The 25,725-nt window shown below is 44.5% G+C and overlaps 1 protein-coding gene across 1 annotated transcript in view; it reads right to left on the bottom strand.

Moving 5' to 3' along the window:
* Positions 1-25,725, bottom strand: part of API5 (apoptosis inhibitor 5) — a 42,329-nt gene that overhangs the window by 6,251 nt on the left and 10,353 nt on the right. The window contains exons 4-11 of the mRNA XM_082269721.1: positions 22,790-22,855; positions 18,079-18,230; positions 17,141-17,347; positions 13,892-13,996; positions 10,729-10,818; positions 6,781-6,965; positions 6,492-6,585; positions 704-760 (exon numbers count right to left, since the gene is read on the bottom strand). Coding sequence (XP_082125847.1) covers positions 704-760; positions 6,492-6,585; positions 6,781-6,965; positions 10,729-10,818; positions 13,892-13,996; positions 17,141-17,347; positions 18,079-18,230; positions 22,790-22,855 — 956 coding nt within the window. The remainder of the gene's footprint in view (positions 1-703; positions 761-6,491; positions 6,586-6,780; positions 6,966-10,728; positions 10,819-13,891; positions 13,997-17,140; positions 17,348-18,078; positions 18,231-22,789; positions 22,856-25,725) is intronic.

Raw genomic sequence — 25,725 nt, 5'->3', positions numbered from 1 at the left:
TTGTCTAAAATGAAGGTATACCTAGCAGTGTTAATTTTGTCGACTAAATTAACACAATTTTAGTAGACTAAAATATGACTAAAATTAAAACAATTCAGATGACTAAAATACGACTAAAATTAAAATGGCATTTTAGTCGAAAGACTATAACTAAAACTAAATTAAATTTGCTGCCAAAATTAACACTGGTGTAGTGCTGTGCTAGTGCATGCTCATACCATAGATAATAACATTCAATTTTTCACTCCAGGACCAGCAGTAGTATATGAGTTTGGAAATTGTAGAGAAATGCTTAAATAATGCATTACAAATTACAATTGGACTACACCCATTCCATTATAGATGACTAAAATTAGTTTTAGTCAACTAAAATGTACTGGAGTTTGAGTCGACTAAATACGACTAAAACTAAAACACTTGAGAAGACTAAAATGGGACTAAAACTAAAATGCCATTTTAGTCCTAAGACTAAAACTAAAACTAAATTGAAATTTGCTGCCAAAATTAACACTGATACCTAGGTGTCATGAATTTCAGACTGGAAAGATCTTTTTACATCCTGTTTTTTCAGAGATTTGGACTTATTTGGAACTATTTCCTTATTCAATTTTCATTTTAGGATACACTTGTTTTTGAATAACGCCGGTCACTTTTAGCGAGGTGTTTTTATAGATCAGATTGTTTTATATGTACAGTAACTTACCTTAATTAAAACATTTATATTGTTGGTTATTTTCAAGGCTACCACTTTGATTTTGTTCTGTAGAAAAAAAAACTGATATTAGTGAGAGCCTGTGATGGGGAAAAAAAAAAAAAAACCTGAACCACTAGAATTTAAGAAGGTTAACAGTGGCACCGTGTGTTCTTTTTTTCAGAAAGATCTCAGGCGCCAGATCGCCATGGTGACTAGAAATGGTGTCCTGACATCTAGGCTTTTGTCAGCCCAGTCACTCTTGCAGAGAATGCACAATTTGTATCGCCCCATGCCCGAGACATGCAGTGGAGCACAGGGGAGACATGCAGGATCTTTTAGGGTCTCATTACCCACTTGCCTACTGGGCACTTTAACCCCCTTCCTGTCCAGGCCAATTTTCAGGGCTGTCACACTTTGAATGACAGTTGCGCGGTCATGCAACACTGTACCCAAACAAAATATTTATCATTTTTTTTTCCACACAAATAGAGCTTTTTTTTTTTGAGTTGTATTTAAATCACCACTGGTTTTACTTTTTGCAAAATTAATGAAAAATTGGATTTTTGACTTACCATAAACTCCATTTCTCTGATGTACATTGACAGACACAGCTCCTGATCTCCTTAACCATTGGGTTATACTACCCCCCACAGGAGTAGGACACTAGGCAGAAAAAAAGCTTGACTACGCCTATCGGCAGTCCCAGGGGGTATACTCCCACTCTCAGCTATTGGCACTCAGTTTTGTTACAAGCAGAGTCAGAAGAAATCCAAACTCCACAGAGGGGTGGGTGCTGTGTCCGTCAACAACAGAGAAATGGATTTTACAGTAAGTCTAAAGTCCAATTTTCTCTTTTGTTCATTGACGGACACAGCTCCTGATCTTCTTAACCATTGGGACGTCCCAAAGCAGTGTTAAACATGAGGGGTGGGAACAGCAGAAAAATTCCCATTCACTGATGATGGAAAGCCTAGGAGACACCAAGCGCCAGAGTAGAGAACACCTTAACAGGGAAAGGAGCAAACCTGACCTTTAATTAAATAGATTTGAATCACCATCTGTCTGATCCATCTAGAACAATGGTCGCAGAAGCGGTCAACCCCTTCCGAGGTTCATCCGTGAGCACAAATGGCGAGTCTGACTTCCTGAAGGACTCCATAGCAGCCAAGTACACCAGAATAGCCCGAACCACATCCAGGGAATTTCCGTAGAATGTTTCAGTCTGGGACACAGGGAAGGCAACACAATGTCTTCATCCAAATGGAAATCCGAGATGACCTTTGGAAGGAACGACAGACAGAGGCAAAGAACCACCTTTTCACTGTGAACCACCAAGGAAGAAGGACGACAAGACAACGCCGTCAGTTCAGATACTCTGGGCGCCGAATTGATTGCCACCAAAAGGGCCACTTCCAGGGACAGCATAAGCAGGGGAATCTCCCTAAGATTTTTAAAGGGAGGTTTCTGAAGGACTGACTGCATCAAATTGAGGTCCCAAGGCGGCAATGAAGACCGCACTGGAGGAACCAGAAAGTCTAGCTCCCAAGGAAAAAAGGTACACTCCAGGGAGTGTGTGGCCAAGCGTCGTTGAAAGAAAGACAGACCGCTAAGGCTGACACCTGGTCCTTGATGGTACTCAAGGCCAGGAGCTGCTCAACCCCCCACTAGAGGAAGGTCAAGATCAGAGCCACCGAGAAAAAGCAAGGATAAACCCCAAAAGACTCACACCGCTCGATGTAGGTCTCTCCCATGTACGATGGTAGATTTACCTAGAAGTAGAATACCTAGCTTTTAACAGCGTAGGAAACACTGAAAACAGACTTCAACAGCCAAGCCATTGAATCCAGCGACTTTAAAGATGCATGGAGATTGGCCCTTGGGCAGCAGGTCCTCCCTGAGAGGAAGTCTCCAAGAAATCCTTGGCAACTAGCCGCACCAGATCGGTGTACCAAGACCGACGAGTCCAGTCCAGGGCCACTAAGATGACCAGAAGCCCTTCTGCCTCGATCCTGCGCAGAAGTCGTGGCAGAAGTTTGAGAGGAGGGAAGGCATGAAGCAGACGCTACCGATCCCACAAGCCTCCAGTGCATTTGTGGCGATCGCCAGAGGATCCCGAGACCATGCCACCAACCTCTGCACCTTCATGTTGATAGGCCAACAGTTCTACCTCGGGAGTGCCCCGCCGGAGACAAAACGAATGAAAAATACCCGGATGAAATGACCATTCCCCCTGATCTAATGCCTGTCAACGTAGGCAATCCGCCTCACCCCTTGAATGTGTATGGTGGAGAGGGCTGGAAAGAAACGTTCTGCCCACCGTAGAATGCCGGCTACCACCAGAGCCGCCATGACACATCTTGTGCTCTTCTGGTGATCGACATAAGGCACAGCATTGTCCGATTGAAATCGCACCAGACACCCTTGAAAACGATCCGTCCATGGATCCAGACAAAGTGTGATCGGAGTTCCAGTACATTAAAATCGGCAGTCTGGACCCTACCAGTGTCCAGACCCCCTGGGCAGGATCTTTGCTGAGTAAGCCTCCCCGCCCGCACAGGCTGGCAGCCGTGGGACGACTGTCCAATACAAGGGGAGAAAGGATTTACCCTATTGGATCGCCGGAGAAAAAAAAAATCACCAGATCAGGGACCCTCTCGTTCCTTGGCTCAGCTGGATCAGATCGGCCAGAGACTGTAGATTCTTGTACAATTTGACCAGAATCTCCCTGCAGGGACCTCGTCCTGCATGCAAGTCTGGAGGGAAGACAGTCTACCGGACAACAAAAGATAATTTGTAGCCTGCAATTTCTTGAGCATGGCCAGTGGAAGAAGCACTCTGGCTAAGGCCGAGTCCAGAGTCAGACCCAGAGTCGTTTTGTGAAAGGAACCAGAGCAGACTTCTGAAAATTCAGAATCCAGCTGAACTCCCTCTGAATTCGTATACCGATCTCTAAGTTGTCCACCAGAGCCGTAGGGGACTCTGCCCTCCCTTTCAGAGGGCAAGAACGAAAACTCTGACTTGTAATCGGACAGTAGCACTGTGTGGACCCATTGGATGTTTACCAAGGTCCAAGGGCCCAGAAACCAGTGAAAACGTCCCCCCACCCCAGGCACGGTGAAGGCACAACTCCAGGCTGAAGATGCCTAGTCTGTGGGTCTAGAAAAAAAAAACCCGCTCTCAGCAAGCCAGGCCTGCTTAGAACCTCCCAATGAGGACTTAAAAACTTCTTGTGAGCCAAGAAAGCTGGGCCACGTCTGCTATGAGGAGCTATTTTCATTTCTGTGGAAGAAAGGTATCCTCCCCCCCCCCCCCCTTCCCTGTGAGACTCCTAAAAGATGTCACCCAGTGCAATCCCAAACAGGCGATCGCCATCAAGGAGGAGGAGGAGGAAGGCAGTCAGAGCTTCTTAGGAGGCTGTTTCGCAGACCAACACTTAAGCCAAAGTACACACCTAATGCCACTGCTAAAACAGGTGGCTTAGAAAGCAGAGGAGCTGCAGCCAAAGAGGCATTGCAGACAAGCTGCCGCCTCCGGACCAACTGGTCTGCTAACTCATCCAAGGCAGGGGAACCTGCTTACCCTCTAGGTCATGGAGCAGAGGCGAGACCAGAGGATAAACGCCACAAACTGATAATGCTTCTCTCCCACAGCACAGCAGAGGAAGCGCTAGAGACCGGCACATATTGGAATGTGAAGGTAACGATCCTTGATGTCGACAGAGGCAAGAAAACTCCCCGATGCAGGGATGCCACCACCGTGCGAATGGTTAGGTCCAGGATTGGACACCTTGCCTTCCTTCCTGGGAGCTGTAAACAGGTTTGAGTAAAAGCCCTGAAAGCTTTCCGAAGTCGGACCCGGGACAATCACCCCTTGAAGTAACAGATCTTGTACCGCTCCTATAAGCGGTCCAGGGACAGGCGCAAGTTGGAAGGAAAGAACCTTGGCGGGGTACTCGATCTTGTAGCTGGACCGAATGACTACGTGTACCCACTTGTCTTGTACCAGGGAAGTCCACGGGTCCGGAAATAAGCGAACACATCCCCCTACCCCCGATACGTGTGAGGGCGCACCTTCATGCTGAAGAAGCCCTGTCCGCGGTTCTGGAGAAACCCGCTCTCGGCTTGCCAGATCAGGTTCGTTTGGATCCTCCAGAGGAATTCCTGAAAAGCTACGAGCCCTTACGAGTCAACCCTGAGAGACCAAAAAATACTTCTTATGAAATGAGAAGAAGGGCCCACGTCTATGACAAGGTTCCTTTGCCCTTAGTAGCCTGTGGAAGAAAAGTACTCTCCCCCTGCGAGACCTTTAATGATGTCATCCAGGGTAGCCCCAAACAGGCAATCCCCTTGAAAGGGAAGATCAGCCAAGGCCTTTTTAGAAGCCTGGTTCGAAGACCAGCATTTAGGCCAAAGGACCACTGCCGAAACAGAGAGCCGAGTCACTAGCGGAGCTGCATCCAAAGAGGCATCACATATAAACTGCAGCCCCTGGACCAGCTTCATCTGCCATTCTCAGCAAAGGCAGGGAGGAGCTGTTCTCCCTCCAGGTCACGTTGTAAAAGCTTAGCCCACTCAGTCAGAGTTTGCGACACCAGGGCACACCGCCGAACGAGCCAGAGTGTAAATATTGCGGGCCACAGCCTCTGCCCTCCTGTCAGCTGGATCCTAAAATTCGGAGACTCTTAATCATGGTTGCCTTGTTTAATCTGGCAACTGGAGGGTCCACCACCGGTGGAACAGTCCATTTCTTAATAAGCGACAATTTGTCAAAATACGCGGGGAAAGGAAACCCCTTTGCCACTCTGGATGGCTTTTAAGTGCCAAAGGGAACCTGCCCCTCTGTTGCAGCTGCGTCCTCCATCTTCAAGGTCTCACACACACAGATACAATCAGTGTTTCCACCAGCACCTTTTTGTGCGCAGTTGCAGATGTGGAGGAATCATCCTCACTATATGAGGATTCCAGGCGTGTGGTCCCCCACCCCAGGAGGTGGATCAGACCACCCACACGTCCCAAGGAGAGGCCCTCGTTCATCCCAAAACCCTTCAGGGGGAGAGGGGGTACAGCTACTCACCATACCAGGAACAAGGCGGCCACCGCTCTAGACAGAACCCCTCGCCATAAAAATGGGGGGCTGTCGGCCAGGAGGAGTGTTGCGACTCGGGCGAGATCCGGTCATATGTGACCTCGCAAGGCGTTTAACTCACAGGCCAGCCCCTGTCTGGTGGGGCTATGTCGCAGCAGACCTAGCGTGGAGAGGAGGTCTGCGCATGCTCGCTGGCCACACTGGGGTGACCACTGGATCTAGATTATCCAGCCCATCGCCCAGTCCAGCAGTTGATTGTAGAAAGCCATCTGCCGGCTGAAAAAAAGAATACTGGGGTTATGGCTGATCGCTTCAGCCATAACTCAAGTAAACTACATGCAAACCACAACGTATATATACGTATTGCCATTGGCAACTGACGCACTTCCAGTGTTCTAATGAGGAAAGTGTCAGTGTCTGCATCCCTGTAGAAGAAATGATCGCTTTGGGAGTATCTCACCAAAAATGACATTTTTATTGCATAGGATGTCTAAAATCTGACTGAGTATCTTAGGGCTGACTATTGGGGAAAATAACACAAGCAGGACGTTACATTTGTGGGGAAGATCTGTACACCAACTGTGTACAGGTCTCCGGGTTACCATATTACATTGAATTTTACAGAAAATTAGTTGGTATTTAGTGAGCAGATGAAACCATGTATTAAAGGCAGGCGAGGGCTAAAATCAAGGTATCTGCAATAAATATTCACCTCTTCTGTTTTTAAAGCATCCCCGGATTTCCCCTGCAAGGCCAGGCGAAGCTGTCTAATGTATACCTGTAATCCTCTGGCAAAGTACTGTAACCTAAAGAACATAAATGGAAACAAACATTTAGTGATACGCTATTATACAGCTAGGTAATGTAATATAAAGACAACTCACAACCTTGTTACCCCCTTCCCCATTACAATCACCCATATCTAAAAACAACCTTAAAAATGATTAAGCTTCCATTTAACAAACACAATGCTTTCAGCTCTATGTGGTTATCATATTCACCTGATTTTGAAGTCTTTAAGCTTATCAGCATTCACCTTCTCACCGGTGAGAAAATCTGGATTCTTGCGCCCAAGCTGGTGGAAACTGAATAGTAAACATTCGACGTAACTGAACTGAAGTTTTGGCTCCTCGTTAGATGAATTCTCCCCGTTTTCTACTTCCTCCGGAGGAAGCGGCATGTATTCCTGGTAATGCAGAGGACAATAATAAGAAATATGCAGGGCCTGTAATCTAATGGGTCCTAAAATACGCCCTTTAAAATTGAAATGTGGCTACATGCGAATTCGGCACATTTTGAGATCAGTACCATATATCCACATTCCTGTGCAATTTGCAGCCTGGAAATTTTGGACTAAAAATCATCCCACAGTGAAGGGCATATCGGTCTTTTACAACCTACTACAAACGAAAACGACTTTTGTGAAAACCCCACAAATATTTAAATGGGAAAGGGACCTGAACTTAACATTCACGGCCGATCAATGGATCAAGACCATCCGCAATAATCTCAAATATACCAGATTTGCAAACTACTGGGAACCTGCTCAAAAGTGACACCAGAGGTGGTACCTTACCCCACATTTGATTGCAAAATTTTCTAAACATACCTCAGCCCAATGTTGGCGATGTGGTGCCCCGGTGGGCACACTTCTCCACATGACATGGACATGCTTGCATGTCAAAAGCTTTTGGACAGCCGTTTTCCGATTGATTGGGAATGTTACAGGTAACCTACTCCAGAGAAACCCAGTCCTTGCGATTTTGAGCATAGGAAGTGAATCGATACACTGTTCTATTAGACCTATCACTATGCAGATCTTATTTGCGGCCAGAGCGGTATTGATGAGAAAATGGAAGTCTGCTGAGGTCCCTGAGCTTCACAAAGTTATTAGACTTCTCAAGGAAGTTTACATATATGAACATATTATGGCCTTGAAGGAAGGTTCTGTACACAGGATATGCCAATTCTGGAAACCCTGGCAGGAATATGTACATGATACATGAAACTTGTCTTCCACACATTGTCCACTAGAGTGCACTATTGCCTTACCTTTACTGTTGTGAAATGTTTTCTTTTATGTTATGTGACTTGTGCTACTAATGCCTCGTACACACGCAACGATTATCGGCCGTCTTTTGTCCAGTGTTGTTGTGTTGGTTGGAATGTGCCTAGACTGCACACTAATTTTCTCGGCCAACAAAGACCAACTTCAGAAGTGATGTCATGTGCTGGTTTACTTTCCGTGTGTTTTTTCTTCTCTGAGCATGCCCAGTCTTCCTCATCAGATTTTTGTCTGCCGAAATCTGTACTGACTGACGGAAAAATCGGCCGTTGTGTTGACGGCCAACAAAAATTTTATAGCCTGCACACCAGATTTTGTTCGGCCGAAAAGTCGGAGTCGGTTGTCGAAAGCATCATACTAACAAGCCGAAAATCGGCCGCTCAGACGTTGGCCGAAAATTCACGGCCAACTATCGATGCGTGTGTACGAGGCTTAAGTCATAAAGAGCGGTTCTACTAACTTCATTCTTTATCCACAAGCAACAGCAATATATGTTAATTCCTGACTCTGTTGGTTATTTGCTGTTATTACCATGTTTTTTTTTATATATGACTGCTCGACTGTTTGTATGTTTAATTCTCAAAACTCAATAAAAATGTAATTGTTAAAAAAAAAAAAAATTGAAATGTGGCATTAACACACAGATTGAGCTCTCGTTCACATTGAACCCGGCTTTGAAATCATGCGATTTCATCTGAACTTACATGAAGCCGCATTTCAGTCCAACTTTGGGGGTGACTTAAAAGACATCTGTGCGGGTTCCTGCACAGATGTCTAATAACCACTTCAGCCCCGGAAAGGTTTTACCCCCTTAATGACCGGGCCATTTTTTGCAATTCGGCACTGCATTGGTTTAACTGACAATTGCACGGTCGTGCAAAGCTTTACCCAAAAAAAAATTGATGTAATTTTCTCCCCATAAATAGAGCTTTCTTTTGGTGGTATTTGGTCACCTCTGCGATTTTTAGATTTTGCGCTATAAACAAAAAAAAAAAAAAAAAAAAAAAAAAAAAAAAAAAAAGCGACAATTCTAAAAAAAAAAAAAAAAAAAAAATATATATTTTTCACTTTGCTAAAAAAAAAATCCCAATAAAATTTTAAAAAAATAAATAATTTTTTTTATCAGTTTAGGTCAATTTGTATTCTGCTACATATTTTTGGTAAAAAAAAATCCCAAAAAGTGTATATTAATTGGTTTGCGCAAAATTTATAGCGTTTACAAACTATGGGATAGATTTTGGGACTTTTTTTTTTGTTGTTTTTATTAGTAATGGTGGCGATCAGCGATTTTTAGTGGGACTGTGACATTGCGGCAGACAAATCTGACACTAAGTGACACTTTTTGGGGACCAGTAACACCAAATACAGTGATCAGTGCTAAATATGCACCGTTACTGTATAAATGCCAATGGCAGGGAAGGGGTTAATACTGAGGGTGATCAAGGGGTTAAGTGTGAGCCTAAATTGTGCTTACTAACTGCGGAGAGGGGGGCGGCCCTCTGTGAAAGGCACACAAAGATGGGGGTTTCAGCTTAGCTGACACACACACGATCTCACTGTGCCTGTCTGACAGGAGAGCCGCCCGCTTTGTTTACATTGGCAGGCGGCTCTCCTGTCAGTTTCTCTGAAGATTGCGGGAGGCCGGCGGTGATAGTGCCCACTCCTCCTGCAGTCTCGGGCTCCCGCTGTGTCTAATCACACAATCACGTAGATCTACGGGATTACGAGCAGCCGGAGCCGCCCTGGCGCAGTAAATCTGCGTGGGGCGGTCGGCAAGTGGTTAGTCACCAAATGTAGTGCAGGAACTATTTTTGGAAAACAGTGCAGCGCCACAAAGTCGGCGTTGCATCAATTGGGATGGTGCCATTATGGTAAAAAGCTGTTTTTCACTACAGCAACAAGGTGAAAAAAAAAATGCTGGGACATGATTAAAGCGGTTGTAAACCTCTGAAATGAAATACAAAGCATATCCCTCTGTAGCAGGGATCCTCAAACTATGGCCCTCCAGCTGTTGTGGAACTACACATCCCACGAGGCATTGTGAAACTCTGACATTCACAGACATGACTAGGCATGATGGGAATTGTAGTTCCTTAACAACTGGAGGGCCATAGTTTGAAGACCCCTGCTCTATAGTGTTTACTTGTCTCAGTCCAGAGTACCAAGTGTGATTCCTGTCTGCTGCTTCGTTCCTCTGCTATCAGAATGAGCCACTTCTAACAAATTTTCCTGACACCAAGAGAAAAATGGTGACAGAGGCGGGAGCTCCAGCAGATTGAAAACCTCAACTCCTGTTCCTATGTGCAGATGGGGTGAGTCTTCACTCCAGTCAGCTCTTAGACCAGGGATCCTCAAACTACGGCCCTCCAGCTGTTGTGGAACTACACATCCCATGAGGCATTGTAAAACTCTGACATTCACAGACATGATGGGAATTGTAGTTTCTGAACAACTGGAGGGCCATAGTTTGAAGACCCCTGTCTTAGACCTCTCCTCACTGAGCTCTGCAGAGTGTAACATCAGCTCTCCGCCCCTTTTTTCCTGGCAGCTCAGACAAACAGTTCAAAATTTTGGACTTTGAAGAGATGAAAAGCAAAGACCACTGCAGATAAACCGGTACAACGTATGTAGGAGGATTTGTTTCATCTCTGTTTATCACCAGAGACCATTCACTTCACTATGTATATGGGAGGGTTTACATCCACTTGAAAGGAAGGAAGGTCTGGTTTTAAAACTTTCCAAAGCATTGACCCACACCAGAGTTTCATCAAATACTTTAGCAGAATAAATTCTGAATAAAATTTGGATTTAAAACTTTTTTTTAATTAAAAAAAAAAAAAAAAATGTAATAAATTTTGAATAAAAAATCTGGAAAGTTACATACCAAAAGCTTCTCAAAGAGCTTGTTTAAATTTGATTCAAGTTTGTCCATGTCTCCGCAGTAGGCGCTCATCTCAGCAAGAAGCTTCAATATCTGGAAAAAAAAAAAAAAAAAAAAGTTAATGCGTTAGAGCCAAGTATTTAAAAAAAATTATAATAATGTTTTACCACTTAAATCTGTGTTTTCATACATTTGGGCTAATCTATAAAATGTGGACAGGACAAATAGGATACAATAGTTGTCAGGCGGCAGGTTTCAGCAATAGAGGCAGGGCTGTCAATCCAGAAAACAGCGGCAGGCCGAGGTGTGGCCAGGTGATGATTGACAAACTACAGGCCTGTGAATAAGCAGTAACAATGCCACACCCCCTGCGGCATCTTCTCCTCCCACTGTAGTGGCAACTCTGCTCTGAATTCAGGAGCAGCGCAGCATCATTGCCACAACATCACAATGCATTAGCTGGACTTCATTGGCAGGATCAACAAGTATTTGCGAGACTCTTCAGGAGAACTAACACAAAAAAACTTTAGTACTTACCACCGCTTGGTCACTTGTACCTACAGCAGGGGCGCCGCCCCCCCATCCATGCGTCTGGCCCCCTAATTTACATGCAGGACGCCGGACATATGGATTCCAATGGGTTTTTTTTTTTTTTTTTTTTTTTTAAGCACGTGATTAGAGCCAGAGGCTCTAATAGGTTTCAAAAAAGGGTGGGCTTGGGGGCAGAGCACTGTGCCCTGAGCCCACCCAGTTGTGTGACAATAGCGAGTGAATATTCGCTATTATCACACTGATTCTCCTCCTGGTCAATCAGGAAGTGGGTCCTGAGACCCGTTTCCCAATTGGCCGAAAGAAGAAGCCATGCTATTGGCGGAGGAGGGGGAGGGAGGAGACGCAGGGGACCGAGCGAGGGGGAAGCTGCCGCCGCTGACTGCCGAGACGCAGGAGACTGAGCGAAGGGGAAGCCCCCACGACTGCCGAGGCGCCCTCCACCCTCCACATGTCCAGGGTGAGTGAGCCGGCGACCAGTGTGCGGGTTGGTGTGGTTCTGGGGGGGGGGGTGGTTTGGTGTGGTCCGTCTGCTGCCGCCCCCCCCCCCCCCCCCATGGGGCACCAGCCACCTCTGACCTACAGGGAAGCTTATAATAAAGTTTACCTGTAAGTATAATGAAACATGCACCGTTTGGGAGATACTGACAATTTCTTCGGCCAAGGACATCACTGTGCTCTGAAGTGAGTGCACACTGAATGTACCATCAAGCCAGAGCGCTGTGCCACAATCAGAACTGAAGTAATCGCAGCCCGGCCAATCAAATGGCTGGAGCACGGAAACCTGCAAGGAAGACCAGGGGATGATAGAAGCCCTGTTAATGGTGACAGCGCACATCTGGGGGGATATTTTTCACGATTTAGTGCCGGATCACATATATGCGATGTCAGACATCGCACTTAATTCACAGTGCACTGCTCTGCAAATCACATGGGATGTCTGTGCGATGCAAATTCAGCCATACGAATTGTATTGCTAAATTTGCGCTAGCATACTAGCACATTAGGTCATTTACTTGCAACGGGACCTTCATATATATATATATATATATATATATATATATATATATATATATATATATATATATATATATATATATATATATATATATATATATATATATATATATATATATATATATCAATAAAAAGAAAAGAGAAGGCGCCTGGCCCTTTAAATAAAAGATTGTTGAACCTGCTGCCCTTTTAATTGTAATAAAACAATAAATAGGTATATATCATAGGTAAAAAGGCGCTGGTAATCTTAATATATCACGTGTTATAAAAATTAATAAGTGATTTAAAGTGTAATATATGTGATTAAAAATTTGTAGCAATTTTTAATCACATATATTACACTTTAAATCACTTATTAATTTTTATAACACGTGATATATTAAGATTACCAGCGCCTTTTTACCTATGATTATATATATATATATATATATATATATATATATATATATATATATATATATATATATATATATATATATATATATATATATATATATATATATATATATAAATATAAATACTTCACTACTGCTTTAAACTGGATGCACACAATACAACTTTTGTTGTTCGATTTCCTGTAGCTACTACCTTCGACTATGTAGTACAAGGGCCGGCCTTATTGCATACAAAGTGAAAGTGTTTAGGTCTGACCTCATATTATACGGTTTTGGGAAATCTAAAGTAAAAAAATCTAAAGAAAATTGTATAGTGTGTATCCAGCTTAAAAACGCAAATGCACTTACATTTAGCCCCGGTTCATTTATGTTTGATGACAGACATCACATGCGATTCAGAGAGCAGCTGCTGTCTGTGCGATGCGAATTCAGCCATACAGATTGTATGGCTGAATTTGCATCAGACAACACGCACAGGACCCTTTTTTGGGTCCGCAGCAGAATCGGATCGCATGGCGGTTCATACCTATGCAAACGGACTCATGTTCAAACTGACAGTTCGCACAGCGATATGCGACCTGATCTGGGGGTGTCTTAAACTTTGTATTGACACCCCCAGTGATTTGGATATGGCAGTGTGAACTACCTGCAAGTTGAATGCGATACAGGAACCCATAGTGGATTCACAGAGTTCCCGCATCGCATATGTGTGAACCGGCACTTAAAGTTGAACTACAGCCTTCCCTTCCGGCTTACAGCTGTACAGACTACTATACCCTGTACCGAACTTACCCCGAATTTACTGCACATTGTGAACTTCCCATAGTGTGCATTAAAAGTTGCTCAGCAAGGTAAAAAGCCGGCCTCATTTCAGGGCCAGAAGACGACCAACATCATCTACCACTTTCTTCCCCAGCCTTACTGTGCCTTGTATGTCCCATCACATGTAGGAGATACCACAGCTTCCTGTATTTAGAAAGCTATGTACAGCACCCTGTGGACCCCTCTCTGCAGCTATGATCCTCCTGCATTGCATGGACAAACAAAGCAATCTTGTGAGGACATCACTGGGTCCAAAATAAGGTATGTAATCAAACCAGAAAGGCTGGAAAGAAGCCATTTGGTCTTCCACATTGTTTTGGAACAAGGGAGGTAAATTAGAATAGTAAAACGAAACCCATTCCAACAAGAGTATGCACACTTACTTCCAACTGGACATCGATGCCCTCTGCTGGGCTGGTCAGGGAACTCAGGATGGGAAGAACTTGCTCACAAAAGTAGGTCATAAATTTAGTGGAGTGGACATTTTTCTGCAAAAAAAAAAAAAGACAATGTTTTAACCACTTTACCACCGGAGGATTTTCCTGCTTTACGTCCAGGCCACTTTTTGCAACTTGGCACTGCGTGACTTTAACTGACAATTGCGCAGTCATGCAACGCCGCACCCAAACTAAATTTGCGTCCTTTTTTCCCATAAACAGAGCTTTCTTTTGGTGGTATTTGATCACCTCTGCGCTTTTCATTTTTTTGCGATATAAATAAAAAAAAGAGCGAAAATTTTGCGAAAAATTTGGCATTTTCTACTTTGACAGTTAAAAAATATCCAATACATTCAATTTTTGTCATATATTTAAGCCAAAAATGTATTTAGCTACATGTCTTTGACAAAAAAATCCTCAATGAGCGTATTTTTAACTGCTTTAAGACCGGAAGATTTTACCCCATTCCTGACCAGGCTATATTTTGCGATTCGGCACTGCATTACTTTAACGGACAATTGCGCGGTCGTGCAACGCTGTACCCAAATTAAATTGATGTCCTTTTTTTCCCCCACAAATAGCGCTCTCTTTTGGTGGTATTTGATCACTTTCTTTTGGTGGCATTTGATTTGGGAATGTTAATTTAACATTCCCAAAAAAAAAAAAAAATTAAAAATCAAAATTTAACATTTTAGGCCAATTTGTTTTCTGCTACATATTTTTGGTAAAAAAACAATCACAATAAGCGTATTTTGATTGGTTTGTGCAAAAGTTATAGCGTTTACTAACTACGGGAAAGATTTCTGTCATTTTTAATGTTTATGTTTTTTTACTAGTAATGGCGGCGATCTGCGATTTTTTTTTTGCGGGACTGCGACATTGCAGCGGACAGATCGGACCCCTAACAGATTTTTGACACTTTTGGGGGACCAGTGACATTACTACAGTGTAATCAATGCTATAAATATGCACTGTTACTGTAATAATGACACTGGCAGGGAAGGGGTTAACTTTATTGGTGATCAAGGGGTAAATGTATGTCTCATGCTTACTGACTTGTGTGGGGGGGGGGGGGGGGGGGGGGAGGGGATTGTGTGACACAGACACAGATCGCAGGTTGAGCTATGCTGAATCCTGTGATCTGTCCCTGCCTGTCACAGAGGAGATCCGCCCGCTTTGTTTACACAAGTGGCGGATTTCCTCACTCGATCCCCGACGATCGGGGAAGAGCGGCGGTGATCACCGCCTCTCCTCCCCTGGCCCGACTCCCGCTGTGTCCGAATAAAGTGGGAGCAAGCTTCCAGGGGCACACGTGCGCCGCCGAGGGGGGGGGGGGGGCGGGATCCAGCGACGTAGGAGGACGATAATGAGCCACTTTGCCGCAGTACCAGCTCAGTAAGCGGTCGGCAAGTGGTTAACTCACAGGGCGAAAGTCCCCTGAGGAAGACACGCAATCCCTGTGTCAACACCGGCAGGGGAGGGGCGAGGACAGTGAAGGCACCCAAACCCTCACGAAGAGCTTCGGGGGCGGACAGCGGTTGTGTGGCTCTTTGAGGACATTTAATAAGGTTGTTTGGTTTAGCCTGGTGTGCTGGAAGCACCAGGAATATGGAAGAACTCAATCTTGAACATTTTTAAAATAAAATTAAACATTCTAAGCACTATTGGAGTTTTCGTTAACCCATACGCACCTTGATTCTACCCACTGATGGGGAAACTGCTCTAAGGAAGAGCATAGAAGTCGGGAGATCCATCTAAATGAGCCCAGGAGAGGCTCACAAGTGCTGTTTGACCAAATTTTATTGTAAGGTCACACTTCTTGAGGTGAGGATACAGCCATGGGGGGGGGGGGGGGAGCATTGTGTGGTGACATCATTCCTATCTCTGAAGCACTTTTTTATGGAGTAATCAGATTAAGAGGTCTTTCATGGAATATGATTTGTTGATTGGCTCACGTCACAAAAGAAACATGAACAGCACATCAGAGGATTTTATTTTAACCACTTAAGCCCCGGAAGATTTTACCCCCTTCCTGACCAGGGTTTTTTTTGCGTTTTTTTACTGCGTGACTTTAACGGACAATTGCGCGGTCGTGCGACGCTGTACCTAAACGAATTTGAGGTCCTTTTTTTCCCCCACAAACAGAGCTTTCTTTTGATGGTATTTGATCACCTGTGCGATTTTTACTTTTTGCACTATAAACAAAAAAAAACGTAAATTTTGCAAAAACAATAATATTTTTCACATTTTTTTTATATGAAATTCCCCCCCCAAAAAAATGTAAAAATCAAAATTTAACATTTTTGGCCAATTTGTTTTCTGTTACATATGTTTGGTAAAAAAAAAAAAAAAAAAAAAATCACAATAAGCGTATTTTGATTGGTTTGTGCAAAAGTTATTGCATTTACTAACTAAGGGAAAGATTTCTGTCATTTTTGGAGTTTTTTTTTTTAACGCGTAATGGCGGCGATCTGCGATTTTTTTTGAGGTACTGCGACATTGCGGCGGACAGATCGGACCCTTGACTGACATTTTTGACACTATTAGGGTTACCAGTGACATTACCGCAGTAATCAGTGCTATACATATGCAAAATGACACTGGCAGGGAAGGGGTTAACTTTATTTGGGAAGGAGGGGTTAAGTGTGTCCCTAGGGGCGTGCTTTTTACTGCGATTGGACATGGCTACTAGTGTAGGAACAGTGATCAACGGTCCTACATAGTAGAACCGTATGATCACCATTCCTACACAGGGGAGAATGACAGGCGGCTTGTTTACATTAGCCGCCTGCCTTTCTCCCTTTACGGAGGACGATCGCGAGTGACCGGCGGACATCGGGTCCGCCGGTCACATGCAGACTTCCCAGGGAACGAGCCGGGGCGGGCGCGCGCTCGCCCGCTATTGGCTCACAAGGAAGTGACAGGCTAGTGACGTATATATACGTCACTTTGCCTGGCCGGGGCTGACTGCCGACGTATATAGTCGTGCGGCGGTCGGCAACCGGTTAAGCACCATTTTTTGCATGTTAATTTGTTTCACATTATGAGGTTGTATTGTATTATGAGTTGACATTTAGATTTATTTTCATTATACTTAATATTTACGCATGCTTGGATGGGTAAGCATAGCGCGGCACATATTTGGATAGGAGTGCTTTATTCTGTTCCCTATAGACAAGGAAACGAAATACTTACAGAAAACAGTGGCACGGCTTGCCGCATACACTGGAGGAGTCGATCCACAGAGTCGGGGTCTGCGGGGTTGAGGGTTTGATAGAGACCCGCTTGCTCAGATACTAAATCTACCAGCTGCTGTCTGCCGCTAACTGTCTGTAATGTCTTTAGTGAAGACAGAATCTTCATAAACAGGACAAATTCCTCCCCGGTGACATCATCCAGAACCTGTGAAATGCCAAAGATAAATAAAAAAGAACAAAAAACACAAAAATACCCCCCCCAAAAAAAACTGATGTTGCAATAGCTTCTCATTAGAACCTCTCTCAGAAGCTGGAGGGACCATCAAACCCACTTCTATGCACTCAAATTAGACATCTGCATTGTGTTAAATGTTCAAAATTGTATGTGTCCATGTAGGCTCCCTTGAAGACTGGATTTTCTCAAAGTCAAGTATAAGCCCTGTCCTTTACTGGCATTAACCACTTAAGCCCCAGAGGATTTGGCTGCTCAAAGACCAGGGCCTATTTTGCGATTCGGCACTGCGTGACTTTAACGGACAATTGCGTGGTTGTGCGACGCCGTACCTAAATTAAATTAACGTCCTATTTTTATGCCACAGAGCTTTCTTTTGGTGGTATTTGATCACCTGTGCGATTTTTATTTTTTGCGCTATAAACAAAAAACTCCTCTGCTCAGGAGTAATGGCAGACTGAAACTTGTGACCACACAGAAGAGCACTAGATAACTTTTTTAGAAAAGAAAAAACAAAAAACACTCCCATTACTATTGCCGCATAGGAGAATGGATAATGGGAGAGTATTTTTGAGACTTTACAACCACTTTAAAGAAAATATAAGTGATTAATCGCTGCTCACAGGCAGCCAGCCAACAGGCATACTTGGATAAATGCTCCATTTTTTCTGCCTGCCCCTTGATTATTCTTCTGTCTAGCTTACCTTCTTAGATTCTGAAAAAATGTAGTCTTCCACCTCTTTAGTCATAATATCTTCGGGAACGGTTTTCAGTTTGTTAGAGAGGAACTTAATGGCTCTCTCACGTACAATGTCTTCACCTTGAAGAATCTGGCTGAATAATCCCCCGAGGGTGCCTGCAAACAAAACAAAATATATTTCTTATATCCTATGATCAGCTACTTCATTCATTTATAAAAAAAAAAAAAAAAAAAAAAAAAAAAAAAAAAAAAAGTTTGCCTGCAGCTAAAAATCTGTCCACAAAACACTGCAAAATACAGAGATGGAGACATTCAGAGAGGTCAGTGAAACCTATACAGCAGTGGTCCTCAGGGCCCACTAACAGGCCAGGTTTGCAAAATAACTGAAATACATCCCAGGTGATATCATTTGCTGCTCAGTGATTGCACTACTCTAGTCTGCATCTCCCTAAGGTAATACTTAAAATCTGGCCTGTTATGGCACTTTTCCACTGCAAGTACCGGCTAGTACCGGCTCGGCTCTACTCGGCCCTGTTTGGCCCGGTTTGCTTTTCCACTGCGGTACCGCATGGTATAGTGTCGGAACGGTTCGGTACGGTATAGGTTTGCTTTTCCACTAAAGTAGTACTAAAGTTAAGTGGGTGGGATTCTCTGACCAATCAGTGGCTAGTAGTGACTGCATGCAAAGGATTGTGGGATATGGTACCAGTTTGGTACCTGTTGGAACCACAATTGAGTAGGTACTGTTTTTTCAGAGCCGTACCGTACCGTTCGGTTCCATGCAGTGGAAAAGCAAACCTATACCGTACCGTACCAAACCGTTCCGACCCTATACCATGCGGTACCGCAGTGGAAAAGCACAAAGCGTGCCGAGCCGGTACGGTTCTATGCAGTGGAAAAGCGCCATTAGTGGGCCCTGAGGACCAGAGTTGAGGACCACTGCTATACAGGGTCCAATAAGGACAGCACAAGCAGAGCTATTTGATATAGATGACAAGGAAAGTGTCCAAATTCCACGGTTCCAACAGCTGATTGGTATCCACTTATGCTGCTTTCAAGGATACACCCCTGAAGCAAACAATCTTATCAAACCATGTAATCCGTAAATGTGTGATAACACAAAGAAATTGAACAAGATTTCTTTAACCAGTTCCCATTAACAGTGCATTTACTGCAGGCGGGTGGCATGGGCAGGGTAAGTGACGTACCCATACATCGCTTAGCACATGCACAGTCCCTGGGGTGGGCAGCGCACCACTCTTGCGGGTTGACACAGCAGATTGCAGTAAGCAGAAACTTGAGCAGCCGGAATGTCATGCGATTGCCATGATCTGTGTCAACACAGTAATGAAATGAACAAGAGTTCTCAGTGTCAACACAAATTATGAAGGAGTTTCATTCATACCAGTTGTGCTTAGTATAGTGATGCTGTGATTGGCCCACAGCTATTACATAATACCCAGGCCAATCACAGCACCCTGTACAATTTGATTAGCTGTAGCCAATCACAGATCACTTGTAAACACAGTTGTTATGAAACAAAAGCATAACTCCACTTTTATAGAGAAAAAAAAAACAAAAAACATTCCCCTCTGGGTGATCTCTGTATTTTGCAAGGATTATAACAAACTTTTGTTGCAGATTCCTACTGTTTGTTATTCTGAAGAAATCCCTGTTTGTTCCTCTGTGTCCCTGTGGGAAAGTGGGTCTAATGGGAGTGGCTTCATAATCATCAATCAGCTGGGGCAGCTGCAGAGTACCAATGAGGAAATCTGCTGGGCCTGCATCCCTTTAGACGTGTTCCTTTTGGGAGTATCTCACAAAAAATGACATTTATGTTGCAGGGGATGCCAGAAATCTGACTTGTATCTTATGGCACTTTTCCACTGCAAGTACCGGCTCGGCTCCACTCAGCACTACTTGGCCTGGCTCGGCTTGCTTTTCCACTGCGTGGTACGAGTCGGCACGTTTCAGCACTGTATAGGCTCAACTCGGTTCGGTTTGCTTTTCCACTACAGTAGTTAAGTGGGTGGGATTACAACGATTCTCTGACCAATCAGTGGCTAGTAGTGACAAACAATCAAGGCTGCATGCAAAGGATTGTGGGATATGGTATAGGTACGGCCCGCTTGGAACCCCAACCGAGGTGGTACTGTTTAAGCGAGCCGTACCATGTAGTGGAAAACGCCGCTGTACCAAACCGCACCGAACTGTTCTAACACGTACCATGCAGTGGAAAAGCTCCATTAGTGCAGACTTCTGGGAAAATTGGTGAGCCAATCACACAAGAAGGAAACAATGTTTCTGGGGGTGTGGTCAGTATACATTCTGTGTACAGAACAGCTCCAGGCGGCCATATTGCATTTTCAGAAAATTACAGCCGCTGATTGAAAATGAAATGTAATTTTCTAATAACATTCAATTACAATATGATACGCTATATTATTTCTTTATTTAAAAAGTGGAGTTACCCTTTAATGACAGTTCAAAACATTGCCGTGACAGTAAGGCTCCGTTCACATGTGAGCGTATGGATCGCGGGCGGAACCGCCGCGGTTCCGCCCGCGATCCGGAGATTTATGCAAATCGCGGGACGCCTAGCGTTGCCCGTTGATTTGCAATTGCCCCCCAAACGCCGAGCGATGTTGCCGCGATTTCCGCCTGCCGAATCGCGGCAACATCGCGCAAACAAAATCGCGGGACGCAATACACTCCAAAGAAGCTCTTGTACTTTTTTGGAGCGTATTGCGTCCCGCGATTTTGTTAGCGCGATGTTGCCGCGATTCGGCAGACGGAAATCGCGGCAACATCGCTCGGCGTTTGGGGGGCCATTGCAAATCAACAGGCAACGCTAGGCGTCCCGCGATTTGCATAAATCTCCGGATCGCGGGCGGAACCGCGGCGGTTCTGCACGTGATCCATACGCTCACATGTGAACGGAGCCTAATGACCGTACCAGCAAAGTGTATAAAAAAAATAAATAAATAAAAATCCCTGATTACAATGTACATAGATCACCCAGAATGGAATGTTTTTTTCTCAACGAAAGTGGAGTTACTCTTTAAAGAATAGAAATTACCTAATTGTTGAAGCAGACCGTTAACTAGTGTCAATGTCTGCTCATTCAAAGTGCTCCCTTCCCTCCCTAAAACATAGAAGTACCTGTAAGGGTCCTTTCACAGGAATGATCCGATCAGATCCGCCTGTCAGTTTTTCAGGCGGACCTGATTGGATCCTCCATGCATCTCTATGGGGCAGCGGAGACACCTCCGCTGACACCTGCTGCTCTCCGATCCTGACCCTGAACTCCGGAAGGATGTAAACCCTAATTTCCATCAGTCCAGCGGATCGGATGAGAACAGACAGGTGGTCCGTTCTCATCCGATTCCCCCATAGAGGTCAGCGGGGATCTGACAGCTCTGTCTCTGCACACAGAGTGGAAACTGAGCTGTCATCCGCCTGCTCGGCAGATCGATCCCCCGCTGAGCAGAACGGCTCTGTCGGCGGATGCGGGCCGTGTGAAAGGACCCTAGGGGGGAAAAAATAATTAGATAGTAAACTTATCTTTTCCTGACTCCTGTAGTGCTAGGGGTGATGTCATCCTCCTGCCGACAAGATCTTTTTGGGAGTAGCCCAAATCTCGCAAGACGACATTTCAGCACAGTGCAGGATCATCTTCCTGCCAGATTTGGGATAATAAACATTCTGGCATTCCAAGATCTGGCTAAAAGCGGGAGGATGTTGGGGAATGGCAAGTAAATGATTCCTCCCTCACAGGTACTTTTTGCATTACACCCTCTATACTAAAAATAAATGTATATAAAATCTCTCTCAATGACAGAGTTCACATAAGTGGATATTGTGGTTTGAGATGGACATTGCTCTTGCCATCATTAGAGTCGTTGGGTTGCACAGAACTGCATTTGTTCCTTCATAGACTTTAATGCATAAGCCGTCTACTTGCAAGCCTACAGAGAGTTTGCTTGTCTAACTGGTTCTATAGAGAAATGCCTGGCACCACGTGGAACCGAAATGTGACAGAGTCCGGAAAGGGTGGAGAATTCCAGGGAGCCGCACATCAGAAGGACGCTCCACAGGCCCCGTCCCGGTGCAGCAACGCTCCACAGGCCCCGTCCCGGTGCAGCAACGCTCCACAGGCCCCGTCCCGGTGCAGCAACGCTCCACAGGCCCCGTCCCGGTGCAGCAACGCTCCACAGGCCCCGTCCCGGTGCAGCAACGCTCCACAGGCCCCGTCCCGGTGCAGCAACGCTCCACAGGCCCCGTCCCGGTGCAGCATTTTTCACAGGACGTTACTCAAAAACCGCATCTCAAAAATGCAAATGTGGGTGTGTTTTTAATAAGTTTTCTATGGATTTCAATAGCGAGGTGCATATTTCGTGCAGGGCTTTGTTTTTTTTTAATGGCACCAAAAATGCAGCAAGCAGGAGTTTACTAAAGGCTGCGGACCCGCAATGGATCAGTGTGAAGAGTTCCATAGGATTACATGGTCATGCGTTTTTCTTTCGCTTTCTTTAACGCAAAAGCAGAAGAAAAACCTAGCCATGTGAAAGCAGCCTTACCCGAGAAATGCTCGGAGCAAAAAGGAAATAACTCCAAGAAAAAATTCTTAGGCTGAGTCATTCTGTTGCCATGAGTGCAAAACTGGTTCCCCCAGCACAGAACATGTTACCCGAAAACAGACATCACTCTCATACCTTTGGCATCAATTTTGAATATGCTCAGCAAGGCGTTGTTCACCAAGTTAAATTCGGCAGAGTCATCTAAAAAAAACGGTAAAGTAAAGATTATAAATATATACAACAAACTTAACTATATACTCAGTGTAACCTTCAGAAAAAGGTCACAAAACCTACTACCTGGGTGGGAATAGCAGAAGACATTTTTACTAGATCCTCCTATTCTATTTTCCCAAACTGCTCCAAATGAACTATTTGCTTCACTAACAGATGTGCCCACTGGGGGCGCTGTATAAACTTTATGCAGCATCAACTCCATGCAGTATACAGTGCTATGTTCTGGCAGTGGTACTGCAACTTGCCGTCTCGCTCCCAGTACAAAACTGAATTGGGCAGATCCAGTGACAGGGAGCCTTGAGTACAGCACCTCCTCATTGCCTGAGGTGGAGAGGGCGCTGGGGCACATTACAAATTCCACTTCAGCCAATCAGAGGAAGCCTTGTATTTATAGATACTGTGCATCAAAATCGTGCAACTTTAAAGTCGGACAAGTGTGAAAGAGGCCTTATACAGGACTCCCAGTGGGCACATTAGTGAAAGAAATCGTTTGTTTGAACAATCTTGGCCAAAAACAAACTATTTAACCACTTAAGCCCTGGAGGATTTGGCTGCTCAAAGACCAGGGCCTATTTTGCGATTCGGCACTGCGCGACTTTAACGGACAATTGCGCGGTCGTGCGACGCTGTACCCAAGTTAAATTGACATCCTTTTTTATCCCACAGAGCTTTCTTTTGCTGGTATTTGATCACCTGTGCGATTTTTACTTTTTGCGCTACAAAAAAAAGAGTGACAATTTTGAAAAAATAAAAAAAGGGACAATTTAGAATTTAACATTTTAGGCCAATTTGTTTTCTGCTACATATTTGTAAAAAAAAAAAAAAAAAAAAAAAAAAAAAAAAAAACGCAATAAGCGGATTTTGATTGGTTTGCGCAATAGTTATTGCGTTTACTAACTACGGGAAATACGTCGGCGATCTGCGATTTTTTTTTGCGGGACTGCGACAAGTACATATACTGCGGCGGTCAGCCCATCCTGGGCAAAGTGACATACCGGTACGTCACTCGCCCACGAGCCTCTAGGGGGCGCGCTCCCGCCCCCACTCGTTTCATGACATTCCCGCGCGAGTGACCGGCGGCTCCGATGTCCGCCGGCCACTGGCGATCTCCCGCTGGAGAGGGAGAAAGGCAGACGGCTGATGTAAACAAAGCCGTCTGTCATTCTCCCTGGTATAACTGCAGAGACTATACGATCCTGCTATGTAGGATCGTATGTCTCTGTGGTTACATCACAAGCCACGCCCCTTGACAATTAGAATCACGCCCCTAAGGGACACACTTAACCCCTTGATCACTAATAAAGTTAACCCCTTCCCTGCCAGTGTAATTTTTACAGTAACAGTGCATAAGTATAGCACTGATTACTGCAGTAATGTCACTGGTCACCCCAAGTGTCAAAAATGTCAGTCAAGGGTCCGATCTGTCCGCCGCAATGTGGCAGTCCCACAAAAAAAAAAAAATATCTCAGATCGCCGCCATTACTAGTTTAAAAAAACAAATAAAAATGACAAATCTTTCCCGTAGTTCATAAAACGCAATAACTTTTGCGCAAACCAATCAAAATACGCTTTTTGCGATTTTTATTAACCAAAAATATGTAGCAGAAAACAAATTGGCCTAAAATGTTAAAAATTTTTTGATTTTTACATTTTTTTTTTTTGAGAATTTCATATTAAAAAAAAAAAGTGAAAAATATTGTTATTTTTTTCAAAATTGACGCTCTTTTTTTGTTTATAGCGCAAAAAGTAAAAATTACACAGGTGATCAAATACCACCAAAAGAAAGCTCTGTTTGTGGGAAAAAAAGGACATCAACTTCATTTGGGCACAGCGTCGCATGACCGCGCAATTGTCCGTTAAAATCGGCAGTGCCGAATCGCAAAATAGGGCCTGGTCTTTGAGCAGCCAAATCCTCCGGGGGGGGGGGGGGGGGGGGTAAGGGGTTAAAAAAAAATAAATAAATGGATTTTTGACTTAAATCCTTTTCTCTATCGTTCATTGACTGACGCAGTTCTCTCTGATCCATATCAGTAGGGTTATACTGCCCTCTACAGGAGTAGGACACTAGGCAGAAATAAGTTCTGGCTACGCCCATGGGCAGTCCCAGAGGGTACACCCTCTCTCTTCCTGCATAGGATGTCAGTTATTTTCTGCCTAGTAAGGAGTAAGTTCCTTGCTGGGATCTTTGGCCCTGGCATATAAAGTATTTATGTTTTTAGTTTTCATCTGCCTAGTGTCCTACTCCTGTAGGGGGCAGTATAACCCTACTTATATGGATCAGAGAACTGCATCCGTCAATGAACGATAGAGAAAAAGTGAATATCGACCCCTCCAATAAATCGATCGATCCCTAGAAAAAAAGGTTGAGAAACACTGGCATAGACTGTCCGAAGTGACTCATGCAGATAGAGGAATAAGAGGAGACGGAAATCACGTTCAGTGCTTTGGACTGAGGCAAGTACACACTATAGAAGGATAGGCTTCCTTCATTTCTCATTTCAGAGGCTTACAGCTACTTTAAAAACTCTTGAGCTAGAGAATGTGTTTTCAAAAGGGGATTACAAAAAATAAACTTACATACAATCCTAGAAAAGCAGATGTGTCCAATGTTTCCTTTAAGCTGCGCGCATGCGCGGCCGCGCAGTCTAATTGACGGTCCAGCACAGCACATATTCAGACTGCGCAGCCGCGTGAAGACGGTGAAGGTAGTGAGCAGTGCGCCCGAGAGCCCGCCCATTGTGTGACAATAGCGAATTAAAATTCGCTATTGTCTCACGGAGCCTCTTCCTGGCCAATCAGGCAGCGGGTCCTCCCCGATTGGCCGAAAGGCAAACCAC

The sequence above is a fragment of the Pelophylax lessonae genome (assembly GCF_965119305.1).
Source record: "Pelophylax lessonae genome assembly, chromosome: 10".
Taxonomy (NCBI): Eukaryota; Metazoa; Chordata; class Amphibia; order Anura; family Ranidae; genus Pelophylax; species Pelophylax lessonae.
The sequence above is the reverse complement of the archived record's forward strand: the minus strand, read 5'-3'. Positions and strand labels throughout refer to the sequence as shown.